The following is an 18,781-nucleotide window of genomic DNA, read 5'->3' as shown; positions in this document are numbered from 1 at the left end:
AAATTGTTCGGTTTCAAATTTTATTTCATTGCTTTTGAACAATCATAGCTTTTAGTACTTGTTTATCTCCAATTAAGTATTGAAGCGCGCTCCTTTTTTGGAAGGCCATATCCTGTATATTCAAATACATTTCTGATATTTTTGAAGATTCGGTTGTCAAAAAATGAGCCATATAAACTGTGGCTTAACATCGTTTTTCGTTCGTATTTAGCTAACCAAATTTATTTGAATAAGAATTTCATTGACAAAACTTTAAAGTGCCACCACATACTTACAAAACTTTTAACAATGAAGTTTTTTTCCTCTCTAATACTATTTGGTATACTTTTACCTATTGGAAATGTAAGAGAGTAGCATTATTTTGCCTTGGATTGAAACAATGTTTTAGTAAGCGTACAGTTTCCTATAAAATTTAAAAATAGCGATGGATATTTTATCCGAATTGAATGAACGAATAAGCATTTCCCCATTTTACTGATTTGACTTTTGTGTCCCCTTTGAAATTTCTTTGTCAGCTTTTTCAAACGATTTCCAATTGTGTTCGCTGTTGGATTTTTGTCAGTTAAATATTCATCTAGCTTTTCAACTTTATTTTTATTCCAAAAATACTTAACACAATCTCGTCATGTCTCGGTATCGTGCATCTGTGATCATAATATGCTTCTAAAATTGTGGTTGTTGGTATTGATGCCAGTCTATCTATTTAAAACAATTTCTAATTTTTTTTAATCGCTTTGAATTTATAAATCTAAAATGTTGATTTGTTATCTTCAGAATTTCCAACTCATTTCAAAAAATGTTTTAAGAAGAAAATTCAAGATTTTGTAGTATAATTTCTGTAATTTATTAACAAATTGAGGCTAATATGCAGAAATGTGGAACAGTTTATTAAAGTGAGTTTTTTAACTAGTTGATAAAAAAATTGGGGGAAAACACTAACTTTGAAGACTGTGGGCGTACTGAAAAAATGAACTCTCCTTGGTTACAATATAGTTTACTTATTTTCAGTCTTTCCTTTTTTCAGTTTTCAATAGATTATATTAATTCAAAAAAATTTACGATTAATATTCAATTATTCTGTTAGTAAAGATTATTGTGAAAATTTAGGCATTCCTTATGTTATCCATATAAATTAGACTTAAAGAAAGGAATGAATCTCCCCTGGAGCATTGCAGCCTGTCGGTGCCGTCTCTCAAATTTCTCAATTGATCCTATCCTGCCCAATAGTCCCCATCTGTTCATTCCCATTTGCTTCATTCTTTTCAACTCGTCTTACCATCTGGTTGGTAGTCATCTGTTATGTCAATTTCTCTTTCCTTTTTGGAAAGTCATGGATAATTTTCCAAATGATTTGGTACATTCAATTTTCACTTATTCCATTATTATATATAACTGTTCTTATTATTTATAAAATCTGTTAACTAGATTATAGGGGAGAAACTTTTCCATTGGATAATAGTACCTTCAAATGTATTTAATTTTATCTACATTATATTTTGTATGAAATTAACTTTTTCAGCATTAATCCATAGAACAAAATGAAAGGTAACATGCTATCAAATTTGAATTCATGTGAAAATGTATTTGATTATTACTGAATATATTATATCTTGAATCTAACATATTAATATTGGAACAGAATTTTTTTGACACCGTGGTTTCTTTCGACCCAGTGTGAGCATATTAAATTTAATTAAAAATTTTATGTTATCGTATAGGTATTCAAATAATTCAATCTTTCAGAATAAATTCGAAGTGTATTTAAAATATAGGAATGTTTATTTTTAAATGCCATTTATTCTAATCCCATTAGTCTTCAGAACTATTTACAAAACGAAGTTGAAATCATTAATGTACAAAATTATCGACTTGAACGAACTTTTCAGCTCGCACCATCGATCAATGTACTTCGGAGGAGTACTTCTGTACCAACAACTCACGCTGCATATCCAAGCGTTGGATCTGCGATGGCGACAACGACTGCGGAGATGCAGCAGATGAGAATCCTGAAAACTGCACGAGACGAGCCAGGCCGACTCTTCCGCCTCACAGGAAAAGTAATTCATCCATTTTTAATATAACCTTTTTTTCCCCCAATTACCTTATGTTTATTGAACTGAAAATTGGAACATTTTGACAGTTAGTATTGAATATATAGTGTGCAATGTTTTGGTCCTCTTTCAAAATGTTAATTCAAAACTCTCGATTAGAGGGAGCTACTTATAATATGCTGGAAACAAAGGCATCGAAGTTTGTTGCCCCAGAAATTCTCCCGCTAATATCTGAAAAATGCATCGTAATAATTTAATCATCGATTTTTTTTTTCTTTGCAGGGAAAAAAAACAAACAATAGATGTACTTAATATTGTGAAACTTGATGTTATAATTCCACAAATTATAGGTAGTGATCTTTTGCTCAAAAAAGATGGATCATAACTGCACAGGCACAAGGAAGTTAAGATTCTCTTGTAAAGAATTTCGAGCTTATAATAAATCTGGGAAATTATGAAGTGAGGAAACAATGGATGTACCATTTCTGCATTGTTTTTCAGGAAGCGTATTTAATTACAAAATAAGCCTTACTGTGGTATTTCGGGATGTTTTTAAGATAAACTTCTTTCCAAAATAAGTTTTTAAATATTTTTATCAGAGGCCATGCTCAATGCGCAGTAACTAATCGAAACGCAGACGCAATATTTTGTAAATAACGAACATGGCTGAAACTAATTAGAATATTCAGCTGGAAACTAGTATTTGGTTAAGATTTGATACATTGTCTGCCACGTTACCTTAGTTCATACCTACTAATCATATCGAACTATTCAATTAGATGACGCCTCTTTCATTTGAGGCAACAAATCTTATTAGATGGTTTGAGTATTAGGCGTAAATTTTAGCAGGGAATTTTATGTGGATACCTGGATAAGATGAATACAAAACATCAAGCACATGAAATTATTAGGATTAGAGTACTGAAACTTTCTGCACAGAAAAGATGAACTTTCAAATGATCAGCAAAGCGAGATCAAAAATCTGTCAGACGGAGGAGAGAATTCCTAAGAAGCACCCATGAGGACAACCACGTTTTCTTGAAACAGCCAACATCTATAAATGGATTGCCAACAGAAAAATGATTTATAAGGATGATAGTAACGTATTTGCCCTTGTAATACCACCACACTTGGATGTTATCAGAATGATTCAAAACATCACAATATTGGAAGAATGGTTTCCTTCAGTGATATGGCCAGTCTCGGAAGAAAGCCAATTACCATGTCCATGCTTAATATGCTAAGGTATCGAAAAGTATACACTTGAATTCGGATATTTAGCTTATTGGAACCAATTTCTCTGTTTGCCAATTTGTGGGCATTGCTATGAATAATATTGGTGTTTTATAGATAAAAGTTCGTCTATTTCCCATTGTTTGCTTACGTTCCATTGGTGTACTTGTTACCTGTATTTTGGCGAATCGTTTGGATGGAATGAATCCTTACTTCTAATCATCAATAAATGAGAAATACAGGAATGGATTTTAGAAATTTGTTCTTGAGACATTCTCTCGTAATTTCTAATGACTTTTCTCGAACAAAAATTGAACATTTGAAATGACCAAAGTGTATTACAGAAAATGAGGAAGGAATTAATTGATGCACAGTATATATCCCTTCGATCTGGTTTAGGTCACTCAGAACACCTAGCCTTGTATAGATTTTCAATATTTTTGGAAATGTCCCCGCCATTTTAACAGAATTTTAAATTTGGAAACTTTTGGTACTCTCTAGATTGCATTTGCCTTTTGAAGTCTCTTGTCTGATTTTAGAATACTTGCATAAATTTAAAAACAATATAACTTGTATTTAAATTCAGCATTCAAATAAATTCCTATGTTCAGTTCTAGAATGTGAAGAGTACTCCTGCACTCTTTCCGGGGAATGCATCCCTTGGTCTAAAGTGTGCGATAAAGTAAACGACTGTGAAGATTTAATGGACGAGGGGCCTCTTTGTTCCAAAGCATGCAGTGTGGATAATGGAGGCTGCTCCCAAAACTGCCAGAAAACTCCAGAGGGATCAAAGTGCTTTTGTGTCCACGGCTATTCCCTTTCGTTCGATGGACTTACTTGCGAAGACATCAATGAATGCGAAATTCCGGGAAGCTGCAGCCATTTCTGTAATAACACCAAAGGGGGCTTCAAGTGTTCTTGTGCCGAAGGCTACTTCCTGGAGCACGATCATAAACACTGCAAAGTGGATGGAGGATCTGCAACATTAGTTTATCTTCTGCCTGACCAGATTCGCGGGTTCGATCTCAGCACACGATCCCAAAGAGTTTACGTGAGTGGACGCATGGCGGATATGCGAGGAATGGACTATGATGCGTCCGACGGAATGTTCTTCTGGACAGACTGGAAAGATGCAAGTATCTTTTTCTTTTTGTACTAGTCTTTTTGGAATACATCGATATATGGACACATGAATGTTTAACGCTAAATTTATAAATTTCATTTCCGAGTAGAAATTCCCCGCAGTTTGCAGTTCTGCATTGGAACTTTTTAATTCGTATTTCTACAGATTGAAACTAAAATGCATTCACTAATTCTCTTGATCTGAAGTTAAGCAGACATGTTTAACTCGTTTTAAATTCACTGATGGTAAACCATTGGTAATTTCACTTTCTAAAACCGTTCTAAACATGATCATGGAAGGACAAGGAATGGAGGTGTTAGTGCCAAAATGCCCTGTTGTGTATCTCTAAACCTCTATTAAATTTATTTCAGAAATTTTAATGATTGTCATATCTTCCTCTCTTGTAAACACATTTCTCTAACTACATTAGGTGAAAAATGATGTAAAATTAAATCCAGGATAAAGATGCGGTAATTCCCCATGGACGCCACGAAGTCTAACGTTATTAACTGAAATGATTTTTTACCGATTAACTCGTATTTCAGCTGATCAGTATACCCGCAATCCATATTTATGGATTTTACATTCTTCTTGAATTTAATAACATTTGATATAAATTATTACGATAACGTTTAAAAATCGATACACCCATTAAGCAAGAGAGTACAAGTTAGAATGAGCCTTTTGAGTTCATAATTTATGCACAGTATGTCTATTTTAACTTCTAAGCACTTAAGCAATCAAATATTTGATTGGATCAAAATCCTCGATTCTTATAGAATCGATATTAAAGTTTGAATACATCTTTTTCAAGCCTTTTACGTTCAATTTCTATTGAACCTAATTCTTCTTTTACCACTAAGAACTCTTAGTGGTAAGCGATATAAAATAATTCTTAGCCCTTTACCTTATTTCTTGCAATAGAAAATGCATAGTATGAATTTACGATGCGTGAGCCTTTTTCTGAGGCATTCAAAAGATTTATGAAATCCATTTTACAAATTTCAAGAACACTCTTTAGTCTGCAAAGTTACTAACCAAAATAAAAATGAATCGCCTGAAAAGTTTTTCAAACCATATATTAAGCCATTATTTAACGGATTGGCTCATTTGATTTTAGAGTTTCAAAAATTTAAATATTTAACTTTACCTTCACTCATAATTACCTTTATTAAACTAATGAATTTTCTTTTAGGGAACTATAAACAGTTATATCTTAAATGCGAATAAACAAGATATATTATTGACAACACCAGTGAGACCTCATTTTCTGCGTTGGGATTGGATTGCCAAAAATATCTACTACACAGATGACGAAGGAAGCATAATAGCTTGTAGCAAAGATGGGAAGTATTGCACAACTGTCATACAAAATGTAGCGCCTCACATAAATAGTTTCGATATAGCTCCCAATTCAGGGTAAGTATACAAATCTAAAATACGCCGCTTAAAAAAACGAACCTTTATTAAATCTATAATCTCGAAATATCGCTTAAGATAAAAATTAAACTTCATTATTGGAGCAGGCAAGAGCTTTTAAAAATCGTGCGGAAAGTGTTTTAGGAGAATTAGCTCCATATAAAAGGTTCTTGGATCTGAATAATCTTAAGTGAAAGGTCTTCAAGTTTTATTAAGAGTTTTCGTTAAAACTTGCGGTTATTTCTACTTACGGAAGATTCACCCCAAACCCTCTTATTCGAAAATTATTGTAGATGAACTGAAAGACCAGTTTTTTCATATTCGACTAAAATATTCAGTTCATAGTACGAAGAAAAAGCTGTTGCCATACATCATTGGAAAGAAATATTAAACTTTTACCTGTTTGTTTGTTGGCATTTTTATCTGCCCTGTCTTAAATTTACGTGCATTTCTAATTGGCTATGTTTAAATCGTGTTTTGTTATGATCATGGAAGTTTTATTTTATTAACAAAAACGAGTCATTAGAAGTTAATTCAAAACGTAAAAGTGTATAACTCGGAGAAGTGTATCCTAGAAAACAAATGTTAAGTTTTCTCAAATGTGACAGAATTGCATAAACTTTGATATACAAATGTGTTGGCTCTGAATGACTGCGGCAGTTTTTATAAGTGCCTCTTCCTCGAGTGGAATCCATTTTATGGAAACTAAATTTTAATAACATTGATACTTTGTTCAAATATATAGTTTATCAAGGCAGACTTTTTATAATAAAGCTTTTGTAGAAGCAGTCTTTAAATTTTATATTAAAAAAAATTCTGGAGTCTACATATCTGCTTGTATGAGGCATCTAACTAGGGCAGAAACCATTAACTACGATGATATTAAAATTGATCGGAAGCTAATTGTCAATTTGATCGATTTAATTATTGATCCAAGAAACTTGATACTAAAGTGTACAAGATTCATAGGTGGTAATGATTAATAAACGTATCGCATACAAAACACACTTCCTCTCAACAAGCCCCAACAGTAATTGTTTTTTGCAGAAATGTCCGCCAGAACTCTTTGCATTTGTTTATGTTACAATTATACTTTTAGACGCGTTTGCAATTTCTTCCTGGGAACTAGTTTCATTACGAAGAATTAATTACGTATGTATGCAATGCATTTGTAAATTCTTAAAACTAATTAAGAATTTATAAATGCATTGCATACATTGCAACTAATTTAGACACTAGCTGGAACCCGGCTTGTTGCTGCCGCAGAGGAAATAATTCTAGAAATATCGTTTGAAATTTTAAAATAGTTGTCTTGTTTAATTATGAATAATAGAACGATTTATTTTTATCGGCAATGAATATATCCATTGAAATTCAATGATATATAAAAGGGAAGTACAAATAATTCATTTTTAACTTTATTATTCAAGTGTTTTCTGGAAGACCAATATTTTGTTCTTCCCGACTACAGTAAAAACTTGGCTGTCCGACTTGTGAGCATCCAGCATACAACGGGCCATGTGAAAAACATGTCCGCGCACTTGAAGTGACTGACCTTGCGCCTTGTTGGTCATCGAGAAGGCAAGTCGAATGGGGGAACTGCAGTCGTTTGAAATCAAAAAGGATGTCGGCGGGAATAATGGGAACGCGTGGAATGAGCACATCTTTTCCAATCGACTTTCCATTAAGAATTGGTGCCTTCGCTTCTTGCCGCAGATTGGTCTTCTGATTCTAATGCGCGTGAGCAGGTAGCATATAAACGTGGTCTTTCGATTCTTGCTACATGGTGATCTTGAAATTCTGAAACACGTGAATTTGCAATTTGTAAACGATCTGCTTTATTGCTCGCTTATCGTTCCTCATTTGTTTGAGAAGCTCGAATTGACTTATTTCTACGTGCTGCGTTGGTATATCTATTAAGTGACGAACGTTTGGGGATATATTTTTTATTGAAACAATCAACACAACTTGTATAACAAACATCATTTGTCGATTCACTGAATAATTAGAAAAATAACCGTTTGCACTGGAAAATTTCAGTTATATAACTTTATCGGCATCGATAATAATTCTATTTTGTATGTGTGAGCTAAACTCGGAATGTGTTCGGATTGTCGCAGACAAATTATTGTGCATGCTCAATGACAACATTCTGTATAGATGACTATTCTTTAATGAGAAGAGAGATATTATAGCTTGCACTAAATATTTTCGATTTCATTTCACTCGCATTGATTAGAATCAATCATAACAATTTTATTGTTTGATATATGTGCGATCAACTCCGAAAGACGTTTGCCGTTTACTGTTTATCTTTTTGTCAAGTTTAAAATATAACCTTCGCGCAGGTGCAAGCAATAAGTTGAGCCAGTTTCATCGCAATCGGTTGAATGGAACGTCAGAGCATAGACTACGAACAAAAATTCATTTTTATATATTAGATTATGCAATTGCTTTTTATTTTGACATTATGCAATTCGGAACAATCTCCCTTGTACATTTTGAGACGCAATTATTTTAATACTAGCCGCCTTTGGCGACCAGCCGGTTCGCCAATCTTAATGTTCGTTAAAATTTTAATAATTAATTTTATGCAATTCCTACTTTAATAGCTTCATCAAAATATTTGAAAACTTCAAATTTTGATAGTCGTATAATTCACTCATAATATTATAAAGGCCTTCAGTCATAACGTAATGTGTATCTCTCTCATTTTCTGTTAACTCCCGTAGAATTTATGCTTTAAATTAAAGTGGAAAGAATTAATCTGCAATTAATATAATATTTTTTGATGAAACAAAGTATTTTTTTATAATATGATTACTCATAAGTCACTGAGCGTTTTAACTTCATGGGCACTAAAGAATATCTTTCTTAATTTATGTAATATCTCGAGAATTTGTCAACAAAACTTTCTCGGATTCATCCTCAGAGATCGATTAATTAACAATGTTGAATTTTAAATGCATCAAACATGAAGAAAATAAAAAGAATCGTTTGAAATAATCGACCGAAAGATATTAAGCCTACCCTCATTGAAAATTGAAATTGAAGCCTTACTCATTTGGCGATGGCAAAAATGAAGATTGTTTTGGCAGGAAAGTTAGTTTTTAATTAATAATTAAAATTCTAATTAAAAATTCGAAAAGGGACCCCAGGTGCACATTTCCGACCTCCAAGGTATACGTGTACCAAATTTGGTAGATGTTGGTCAAACGGTCTGGCCTGTAGAGCGCCAACACACACACACACACACACACACACACACACACACACACACACACACACACTGAACTTTAAGTATAGAAAAGCTTTTACGGAAAAGCTTCAATACTGCATTGCCCCAATATTAATTACTATTACGAGTAATCTGCTGCATAACTTGTGAAATTTTTTGGAATACATAATGAGCACTCTTGATATTCCTTTTGAAATTTATGAAATAAATGGTTTCTCATCGTGACTGTATCTACTTGTTCGTGACTCCGAGATGTTTATATTTTTGATCAGACAACTGCCTAGAATTGATCTGATGGGAACCCCAGGCAAGAAGATTTTTAAAAAATGTCATTAAACAAGTTTCAAAATTTGTAAATTATTTAATATTATATGTATATTTTGCCAAGTATAATTGGTCAGGTTCCCATTTTTAATGCAAATTGTAATAAATACATAAAATCCCTAGTGTTCATTTCAATTTCATGTATATGGAAAGTATGCAATAATAAATCTAAGGCCTATATATCTTCAATGCTACTGAAAGGATATTCAACTTTAATGCTCCATTTGTAATGATTGTTTTGGAGTTAATAAGCTTTTATGAGATCTGATTCCAAATTTTTTAATGAGTATTGTAAGCAGGCCTTTGTACAGACTTTTAGCTTATAATTAGAATAAAGATAACTTCTCGGAATAAGTTAGAACTAATCAAATTTTTTATGAACATGTACAGATATTATATAACATACTTAACCCTCCTGGTGCGTATCTCGCGATTTCCGCGGGTTGGCAATCGGTTCATTTTCTAATGCATCCCTCGTTTTTTAGCATTTAGAGAATATTTACTATTATATTTTTATTATATCGTATTATTATCGTGTAATATATATCAGTTCACTTTGTTTGAAAAATATTTGGACTTGAAAACATCGCATTTAAATAATGATTTAACCCTCTGACTGCGTAATTTTAATATGTGCACTTTTTTCCAACTAAAAGATTCACTTAACTACAAGTTCGTCTATTTTAACGTGTTTAAATGTGAAATTAGACTGACCAGTTTATGAAAGGAACTTTCAAAATGTGCCCTGCCTTGAGTGTCTATGATTAGACTCGTCACTACTCGAAAATGGTCTCAAACAGACATAGCCTGGGACTGCCATCATAAGCGGGACATTTTCGCATTTGTATTCAGTATTTCCTTTAGAGAAATTGGAAGAAATACAATAAACTTTTTTTTTTTTTTGCTTCATGAAAACATTTCAGGCAAGGTCGCTTTTACAATGCAATTCTAGCCTTCAGTGTACTTTCATATTTAAAAAATCATAAGCATTAGTATAGAATTCCATTTGCAAATTTTTTCACTCTTTGAACTCCAGAAGTTCACTCGATATTGCATATTTTATGATCAAAGAAATCAACACACATTTTTTAACTCTAAGCTTTCCTCATTTTCGAAACTTTTTTCACTACGGCCCACTCATTGTGCGACTTTTTATTTGAAAAGGCATTATGCATATGGCGTTGTCTTTGTCGAATAGATTCGTATATTTGCAGTTTTTCCATGCAATGTGTTTAAAAATATAATTAACGAAGTCGATCGTTTTTATTTTCTGTAGCCTTATGTTCTGGAGCTTGTGGGAAGTGATTCGCCAAAAAGGTGCTGGTCTTCTGGAAAGGGCGGAATTGGATGGATCTCATCGCGTGGAGATTGTCACTGAGCGAGTCATATGGCCCACAGCTGTGACAGTGGATCACATCTTGAAGATGGTCTACTGGACGGATGCCAAGCTCAATATCATGGAATGTGTGGATTTTCATGGACTAAAGAGGTACATTCAGACTCTACATTACAAAAATGGTTAAAGTATTTATATTGGAACAAGTACGACTTAATCCCTGTCATTTTTACTTCCTCGTATTCGTAGTATAGAAAGTGTAATAATGGTCACACAAAAAAAAAAAACTCGAACTCCAGTTTTTGATTCTCCACGTGTTCACCTCATCGAGTTCGGGAAACTCTTTTGGAAAATGTCCATCTGTGATAAAGATGCATCAAACGCTTTGATCTAGACGGATGAAATATGGTGTACCGTCTTTATACCAAATTTGTAAATTTCTGTCAAACTTCCGCTTAGAGAAAGTCTGTCTGCCTATCCAGCTGTTCGAATATAATTTAACACGAAAACAAAACGAAGAGAGCTTCATTGATAAGATTCGATACTCATAATAAACATCTATAGTCCAGACACCTTTAAATTTTAACACATCCAACAAGGGATTGTCTGTCGGTCTGTAATTTCAGAAACATGTAAACATGATAATTAAAAGACACAAGGACTTAAATATATCAAATTTTGCATGGGATTTTGCGACTACATTTATAGTTCTATGTCAAATTTTGATTTCGATCGATTGTGAATAACGTATCTTAAACACATTCGATTTTTGATACTATTAACTGCATGCCAGAGATTAATAGCCAAACTCGCCAAGGATGACGCTATAGATTCGGTAAAAATGCTGACTTCATGTCAAAGGTTAATATTTCGCAACTATTGTACGCCAATTTCATGCAAGATGTTCGCCAGGATAATACCTTTTATTGGAGAATATGCGAGAAAGTTTTGGAGACCTCTCTTGCTGGTTAAAAATTTGTAGCAATTTAATGGAACTTATGAAAGCGACTCCGAAGAGCCTGATGAAACCAAAACGTCGAAAAAGAATTGCCTGAAATGTTAATCGCACATTTGAAATTTTACTTTCTTCAAAATGTACAGTGTCCATAAATCATATATGGACTAATATTAAATCGGTGGATGGAGAAAGTAGACTGAAATCTTCCATTGAAATTTTTGAGCATGCCCAAATGCAATTAGACTTTTTACAGAAACTCAACTTTGATGAAACAGGGATCAAGTAGAAATGTACACTGCATTTTAAAGAGAATTTCTTTGTTAGAAAACTGTGAAATTATGAATTAAACGACATCTTCGGAATTGGCTATTTCTGTTATAATTTAGAACTGTTCATAAATTAAATTAGTCTTGTATCCATAAGGAGATGTAACTATTTTAATATTAAATAGAAATTAGTTTCTTCGACAATCCCATTGCGATTTTGAAGGTTCTTATGATTTAGAATCAAGGGCGATAAGGACTGACATTTAAAGGTACAGTTCTAGTGATTCAGAATTCATATAGCAAGGTGTTCCGATGGAAGATCTTTCTTTAGTTTAACACTTCTTTCCAACTGTTTGATCACTGTTTAAATATAAAAAAATTCTTCTAAAAGAAATGGCCCTCGTTCAACTTAATACGAAAAATTAACAGTTGTAATCAACTCAAATGGCAATTGTCCTTTATGGAATTTAAATTATGATTTGTAGAACGATTTCATAAATCTCATTTCATTTCAGGAGAACTGTCGTGGCCGATGACTTGTATTACCCTTTCAGTATGGCAATGTTCGAAGACTATGTTTACTGGTCAGATTGGGGTACCGACAGTTTGATTCGTTGCAGCAAGTTTGATGGCAGAAACTGCATGACATTACACAGAGGAAATGTTAAATCGGAAGTACTTATGGTTGTCCACAAAGTAAAGCAACCCAAAGGTGAGAAAAGTTCTTAAATATAAATTTTGTTGAAAAAAATAAGTAGTGTCAACCTGCCCCAGTCTCCCCTAATTTTGTTTACGAATTTTTTTCTTTTTCTTTTCGTAATGATTAAATTGCTGATATGTGTACCAAAACATTCTTGCATCTTTTGTCTACTATAAAATGGAATTAATAACAGTTTGTTTAAAAAAAATAAGCGAGCAATATCGATTTGAATGAGCTAACTCCATCGGTGTCAACGTGCCCCGGGGCCGGGGTACTTCGGCACCATACGCGGGGCAGGTTGGCATTATATATTTGTATCTTTCCTTAACATGCTGTAGGTATTTATCTAAAAAGAAAATAAATATATATTAACTAGGAATTTTATTAAATTAACGTTTAAATAATTGAATTCTACTAAATTGCACATTTTTTGGTTTTAAGAATTTTACCTTGGTTAAATGAACTCAGATGACTTAACATTGCAAAAAATGTTTCTTTTTGTCGCTCCAATGTTTTCTTTATCTGCATTTTGTCTTTGACCACTTTCCTCTTTGTTCTTTCTTCAGTTTTATTGTGTAGGACATAGTCTTGATTTTCACAATTGTTTTTAACTTTTTATCTTAACGGCTTGTTTTTCTGCCTGAAGTGTCCTTCACCGGGGTATCTGTCAAAATAGCAGTCTGCCTCGTCCTTTGCCCTTTTCTTGTTCCTTGTCTTGTGCCAGCCTTTGGTAATGACCATAGTTCTTCCAACGCTGAAACAGTATGTGGGGTCAAAACTTTGGGATCTGGGGATAATAAAACCTGCAGTGGTTGAGTGCCATTTATTTCATGCTCTGCTTTGGAAATTTCATCTTGATCAGTAGGCATCAGATTAGAACAAATGCAATCTAAAGCTGAAGAATCACTCTGAGATGCGTTACAGACCGTCCTCAAGCCACATATAATGTAACTCAGAGAAATTCTGAATAGGAAAATTGGTCTGGATTCAGCCGACTTATTCCAGTAGCTGCAAAGCCAGCTGTTATATTGCTCTCGGTGGTAGCCAGTGGTAGAGCAGTCGCTATAATACCTGGAATATCGTAAATCTTTGTTTTTCCAGGTTTATTTCTATGCCATGAATCGCATGCACTGTTCACGTCTTTTTTTTTTAGCGGGCCATACACACTGGGATCCAGAGGTTGCAGCTTATGGCTGCAGTGAGGTGGGAATCTCAACACAAACTCCGTTCGCTTTCAAATAATAGAGTACTGAAATCGAAAGATCAATCATGATTGTACAGTAGCAGTAGTGCAGGTTTTTCCTTTATCGACTTTGACAAAATGTTCAGCAAAGTGCATGAAATGCTAATTCGTACATTCTAATGTACATTCGTAAATGCCAATTCTTGAATTTGTTTTTAGTTCCAAATCTGCAACTAAGCGACAGAATTAAGTATTTAAAAATGCAAAAATCACTTGGGAACGCTTCAAAATGTCAAATGTTCATTATTATAAAAATCAAAATTGCAATCAATATCAAATGGGATATATCGTCTAATTAGTATATTAAATACATCTCAAGGGACAATCCATTTTTCTTGTGCAAGATTATGCATTCTATTTTGATTAGTATCATTGATTCAACTTCAATTCCATAGAATACTTAATGTTTATTGTTCCTACGTATTTAACTTCTATTAACTTAATTTTATCATAATTGGGCTATTCTATTCACCAGCGTCAGATAAAGACTAATTTTCAGAATCATTTACACAATCATAATATACAACTTGAGAATAATAAACTTGAAGTCAATTTCGACCCAAATATTTTTAATTTGTGAAGCTTCGTATCGCATGTAGCATCCAAGGATCCAGAACAAGATTCCGTAATATGCCCAAGAATTATTTTACTACATTAAACAAATCCAGTGTAAATTCAATTTAAGAAAATTGACTTACATTTTTTTTTAAATTTACAGGTATAAATCGTTGTGCCAACAGCAGTTGTAGTCAGATCTGTCTGCCAACTCGAACCAGTTACGTATGCAAATGCAGTGCTAGCTATATGAAAGCGCATTCGGATTGTGTAAAATTAACAACCACTGAAGCAGCAGAATTTATTGAAACTACTACAGAAGCGCCATGTCCTCCTAACTATTGCGAGAACGGAGCAAAATGTATAGCCAGTGGTGGAAAATTTCATTGCCAGTAAGTATAAACACACTTTTAACTATTATGGCTACAGTAAGTGCTTTCTGACTTGCTAAATTCTCTTTTTTAGATGCTCTTATGCCTTCAAAGGTGATCGATGTGAAGTACAAATGGCTGCAACCCAAGATGTTTATGACTACAGTTGGGTCGTTGGCGTAATATTAGGCATACTTTTCGTTTGTGCTGTTATAATGGTGACACTGGTATGTCGCCAGAACAGGTAACAATTCTTCATATTGTTAATAACTTCATATCCATTAACTTAAATCTATGAAAATTCAAACAGAATTATGAAACAATCCCGTCTTTAATTTCTATATCACTTTGTAACAATTTAACACTAAAAATTTGTAATTACTATTTTGTTGGCAAGAAAAGGGGAAAATGGACAGGCACAAGTGCTAGAGATGAGTCACGAAAAGAGCAGTGGACAGCTAGGCGAACAGATAAAATAGTCATCGATAGAAAAAACGAAATACATTTCAAAGAAATGTAAAAATCTTTAAACAACTTAAATTTCTGGAACAAAAACTAAAAATAGCATGCCTAACATTTTGTGCATTTCATTGGTTTTTTTCTTGGCAAATAAGTCCTAATTGCGCACTGGCAAAAAATATCCCAATACTGGAACCTAGTTTAATGCCAAGAACCTTATTCACCATAGGAATCAAACTAAAAATCAAACTATTTTAAATGCAATAATATACAGTAAGAAGCGATTTTTATTAGTCCAGAATCAAATCAATTTAAGTCTACAGTAAATATAGATGATATATCAATGCATACATCAATAAACGAATACTATATAAATGGGTTCAATTCGTACACTAATCAACCATTTCAATAACAATATCGTAGGAGGATCAAAATGTTAAAGTACTCGTTCGTTTGAATAGCGAATCGCAGTATGATCGAAATGCTTTGCCTTTGCATTTACAGACAATGTTGAAATTTTCCGTCATTTAATGAGCACTTTGTTTACTTGCAATAACTGGCAACCTGCACAGTATTTGGAAATTAATGTTAACCTATTTGAAAGATAACTACGATGGCGACTCGAAGGTAATTTTGTTTGCGAGTTACAACTTCTATGTATTTAAAATCGGATTTTTAAAGTTGATAACAAAGCTTAAGTTGCACGATGTTTTAGATTGCGAAATTCATCTAAATGAAATATATCGTGCTGCCATTGTTCTAGTGGCAATATAAACTTGATTCTATAAACAAATGCTGATGTTGCTTTGTTAGCTTGAATTTTTTCTAATTTCTGCCCCCTTAAAATCCTGAAAATTGCAGGAACTGCCTGTCAGTGTTTGTTTGTTTCAGTGTTCGTTTTCAAATTCTTCTGAAGAAATCTGCTAGTCTGAGTGTTTAACTCTTTTACAAAACTTTTTTAGATAATAGGAATGACTTTTTTTATTTAATACCAATATCTCGCGTTAATAGACATTGACAAACAATTTCATTCAAAAAGAACTGAAATTAGTTTAATCGTAACAGGCGTTCCTGTTATCCTTGTCCTTGTTAACAGTCGATTGTATTTTCCTAGGGAGAGATTGTCGAAAATGAGCGACAGCATTGCCGTGACCTTCCGGAATTCCGGTTGGATTCGAAAAAGTGGTAGGTTAGTAGGGGACACGGATGACGGAAGCGCCTGTGACGAACTCGTGCTCGGAAAGCAGGGCAGCTTTGAGCAAAAAAATTTTGGCAAGACTTTGTTCGGCAAAAAACCAAGGGTGGTAAGCAGTTCTCGCCTCTTTTCTATTTGACTTTTATCGCTAATTTTTGATTATTTAAGTTTTTCCCTGATAATCCTTTGTTGACCAATACTTATCGACAACAGTATTTGCTTTATGCCAAATTTCTATGCTGTACCAGCAGTTTGATTTTAATTTGGCTAGGCAGTCTTTAATATTGGCTGGATGAAAATTAAAATTCTGTAAACTGAAATTCTCTTGTAAAAGTAACTTGGCTTTCATTTCGGTTGTAATTCAAAGTTAGAATTTATTAAAATAATGGAATCGACTTTCCGTGTAACAATATCAACTACACCGCTCCACTTTTATTTCCCTCTTTTTGCATTGCTACATATGATAGTTATGATATTCTTGAAGATGTTCTTTCATTGGCATATCATTTGCATAATCCAAAGGTAACTATGCTTATATTCTAGGGTTTAAACTGTTATCAGTTAGTCTGGGTTATAAAATATTAATCTCCTTTTGCAAACGGTACAAGAGATGGAATATATTAACACGAGTTATTAATTTTTTCCAACCGTAAAATCCATGCCTTTCAAACTTTGAACCAAATCTATCCAGGGGTTGATTTATTGTTTGAATTATCGTGTTTGCATGCTTGTGAAAACAAAGACAGACTTGAATATAAAATTAAATATGGTAATTTGTGATAATCGTAGTTCTTTATCAAATTTCGTTTTCAGTCGATTGGGGGGGGGGATACTCTCAAATTCGTTCGAGTATTAATAAGCATGTGCTCGAGATTAATCTCAAAGAATAGCACGATAGTTACCATAAGCAATCGAGCGAAAGATCTACATTTTCTAACCATTCCCAAATGCCATTAATAGCATTTACTGCCTTACCAAGTCCACAATTTAATGCAAGGTGAGGTGGGGATAGCACTTTTATTAGATTATGCAAGAAAGTTCTGGGAAGATTAGCTTATGTCAGTGTTGATCATACCTGTATTTCAATTTTATTTCACTTTCAGTTCGTTGATTCAGAATCGGATTATGGCGACTTCAAAAGGTGGCCCTCTTACGATTCCGATGACTCGGCCTTTGCCAGTGAAAGCCAGACTCGGGAGAGCTCTCAACTCTGCATTAATGAAACTCCGCTGAGCGGCCTCAAGACGACGGAGCGGATAATCCACTTCTAGAGATAAATACAGGGGGGTTAATGAAGTCTGTTTATATTGTAAATTTTTGTCGTCTAATTTCAGTAGGTTTTAATGTTACGTTTTAAACTAATAAACTAATATGATTTTGTTTTTAGTGGGGCGTTTTCAATGTCTTCGTATGTTGTCATTTACTTGTGTTTGAGTAAAATCAGTGTTGACTTTTATAATTTTTTCCTTCATATATTCGTTTCCCCACGTTAAATTGTTAAAGATGTTGACATCAACTAACAAATTCAAATTAATAAACTACAATTTTTGTTCACAATTCAGTTTCTTCAATGAATAGTCAACTCGTTTTCGCAAAACTAGGTATGAAGCAAGTTAATATAGAAGATAGGCATCGTAATTGACTATTAACGAGAATTGACTAATTAAATTGGACTGCACATGCGCGTGTCTTGGGGCATTGATAGATCCTGAAAACTAAGCAAATTAACGCCCGATAGCTGGAGCGAAATGCTGTGTGAATGGTACGATAAAATTAGTGACAAAACTTTGTTAAGTTCAATTTCAATTGCCATTTCTACTTAAACTTGTCATATCTGGTAAATATTTTCATTGTAAATATCGCTTAAAATATTAATCGATTACCGTCTGAGACCATCAGACATAACTTTTCAATCTTAACTGGCATAAATTACTCATGAGGACTTAACAATATTTCTGTTAATGTACTAAAATAGAAATTTTTCTATTTTAGTTATAATTTATTGTATAGTTATTCAAAAATAATTAAAATATTTTAATGAATAACAGATAGAAAAGAATACGATGCACAAGTTCGAAGTTTTTACTATAAACATTCAACATGAATTCCACTTCTGTGATAACCATCGAATCGAAGTCCATTTCTTGCCCCATACTTTACCACTAAAGTATAGAATTTCCTTATTTAAAACGCATATATATTGCAGAATTCGTGGACTTTAGCAGTTTTCAGGAACAGCAGAAAATGAGCGTCGAAAGAGGCGAGCGACAACATTGCTTGAAAATTGTCTTCCGCCTCCCCCCCCCCCTC

General features: G+C 33.4%; 1 protein-coding gene across 2 annotated transcripts in view; it reads left to right on the top strand.

The window, feature by feature from the left end:
- The window catches only part of LOC129988803 (low-density lipoprotein receptor-related protein 1-like), a 51,854-nt gene extending 33,997 nt beyond the window's left edge, over window positions 1-17,857 (top strand). Inside the window, exons 23-31 of one of the 2 annotated variants that reach the window (XM_056097074.1) lie at window positions 1,887-2,057; window positions 3,896-4,416; window positions 5,603-5,826; window positions 10,665-10,877; window positions 12,464-12,660; window positions 14,610-14,838; window positions 14,912-15,061; window positions 16,391-16,580; window positions 17,575-17,857. In XM_056097074.1, coding sequence (XP_055953049.1) covers window positions 1,887-2,057; window positions 3,896-4,416; window positions 5,603-5,826; window positions 10,665-10,877; window positions 12,464-12,660; window positions 14,610-14,838; window positions 14,912-15,061; window positions 16,391-16,580; window positions 17,575-17,742 — 2,063 coding nt within the window. In that variant the 3' untranslated portion in view covers window positions 17,743-17,857. The remainder of the gene's footprint in view (window positions 1-1,886; window positions 2,058-3,895; window positions 4,417-5,602; window positions 5,827-10,664; window positions 10,878-12,463; window positions 12,661-14,609; window positions 14,839-14,911; window positions 15,062-16,390; window positions 16,581-17,574) is intronic. The other variant, XM_056097075.1, reaches the window with a different exon arrangement.
- The last annotated feature ends 924 nt before the right edge of the window (window positions 17,858-18,781 follow it).

The sequence above is a fragment of the Argiope bruennichi genome, chromosome 10, assembly GCF_947563725.1.
Source record: "Argiope bruennichi chromosome 10, qqArgBrue1.1, whole genome shotgun sequence".
NCBI lineage: Eukaryota > Metazoa > Arthropoda > Arachnida > Araneae > Araneidae > Argiope > Argiope bruennichi.
This window is presented reverse-complemented; position numbering and strand designations above follow the sequence as displayed.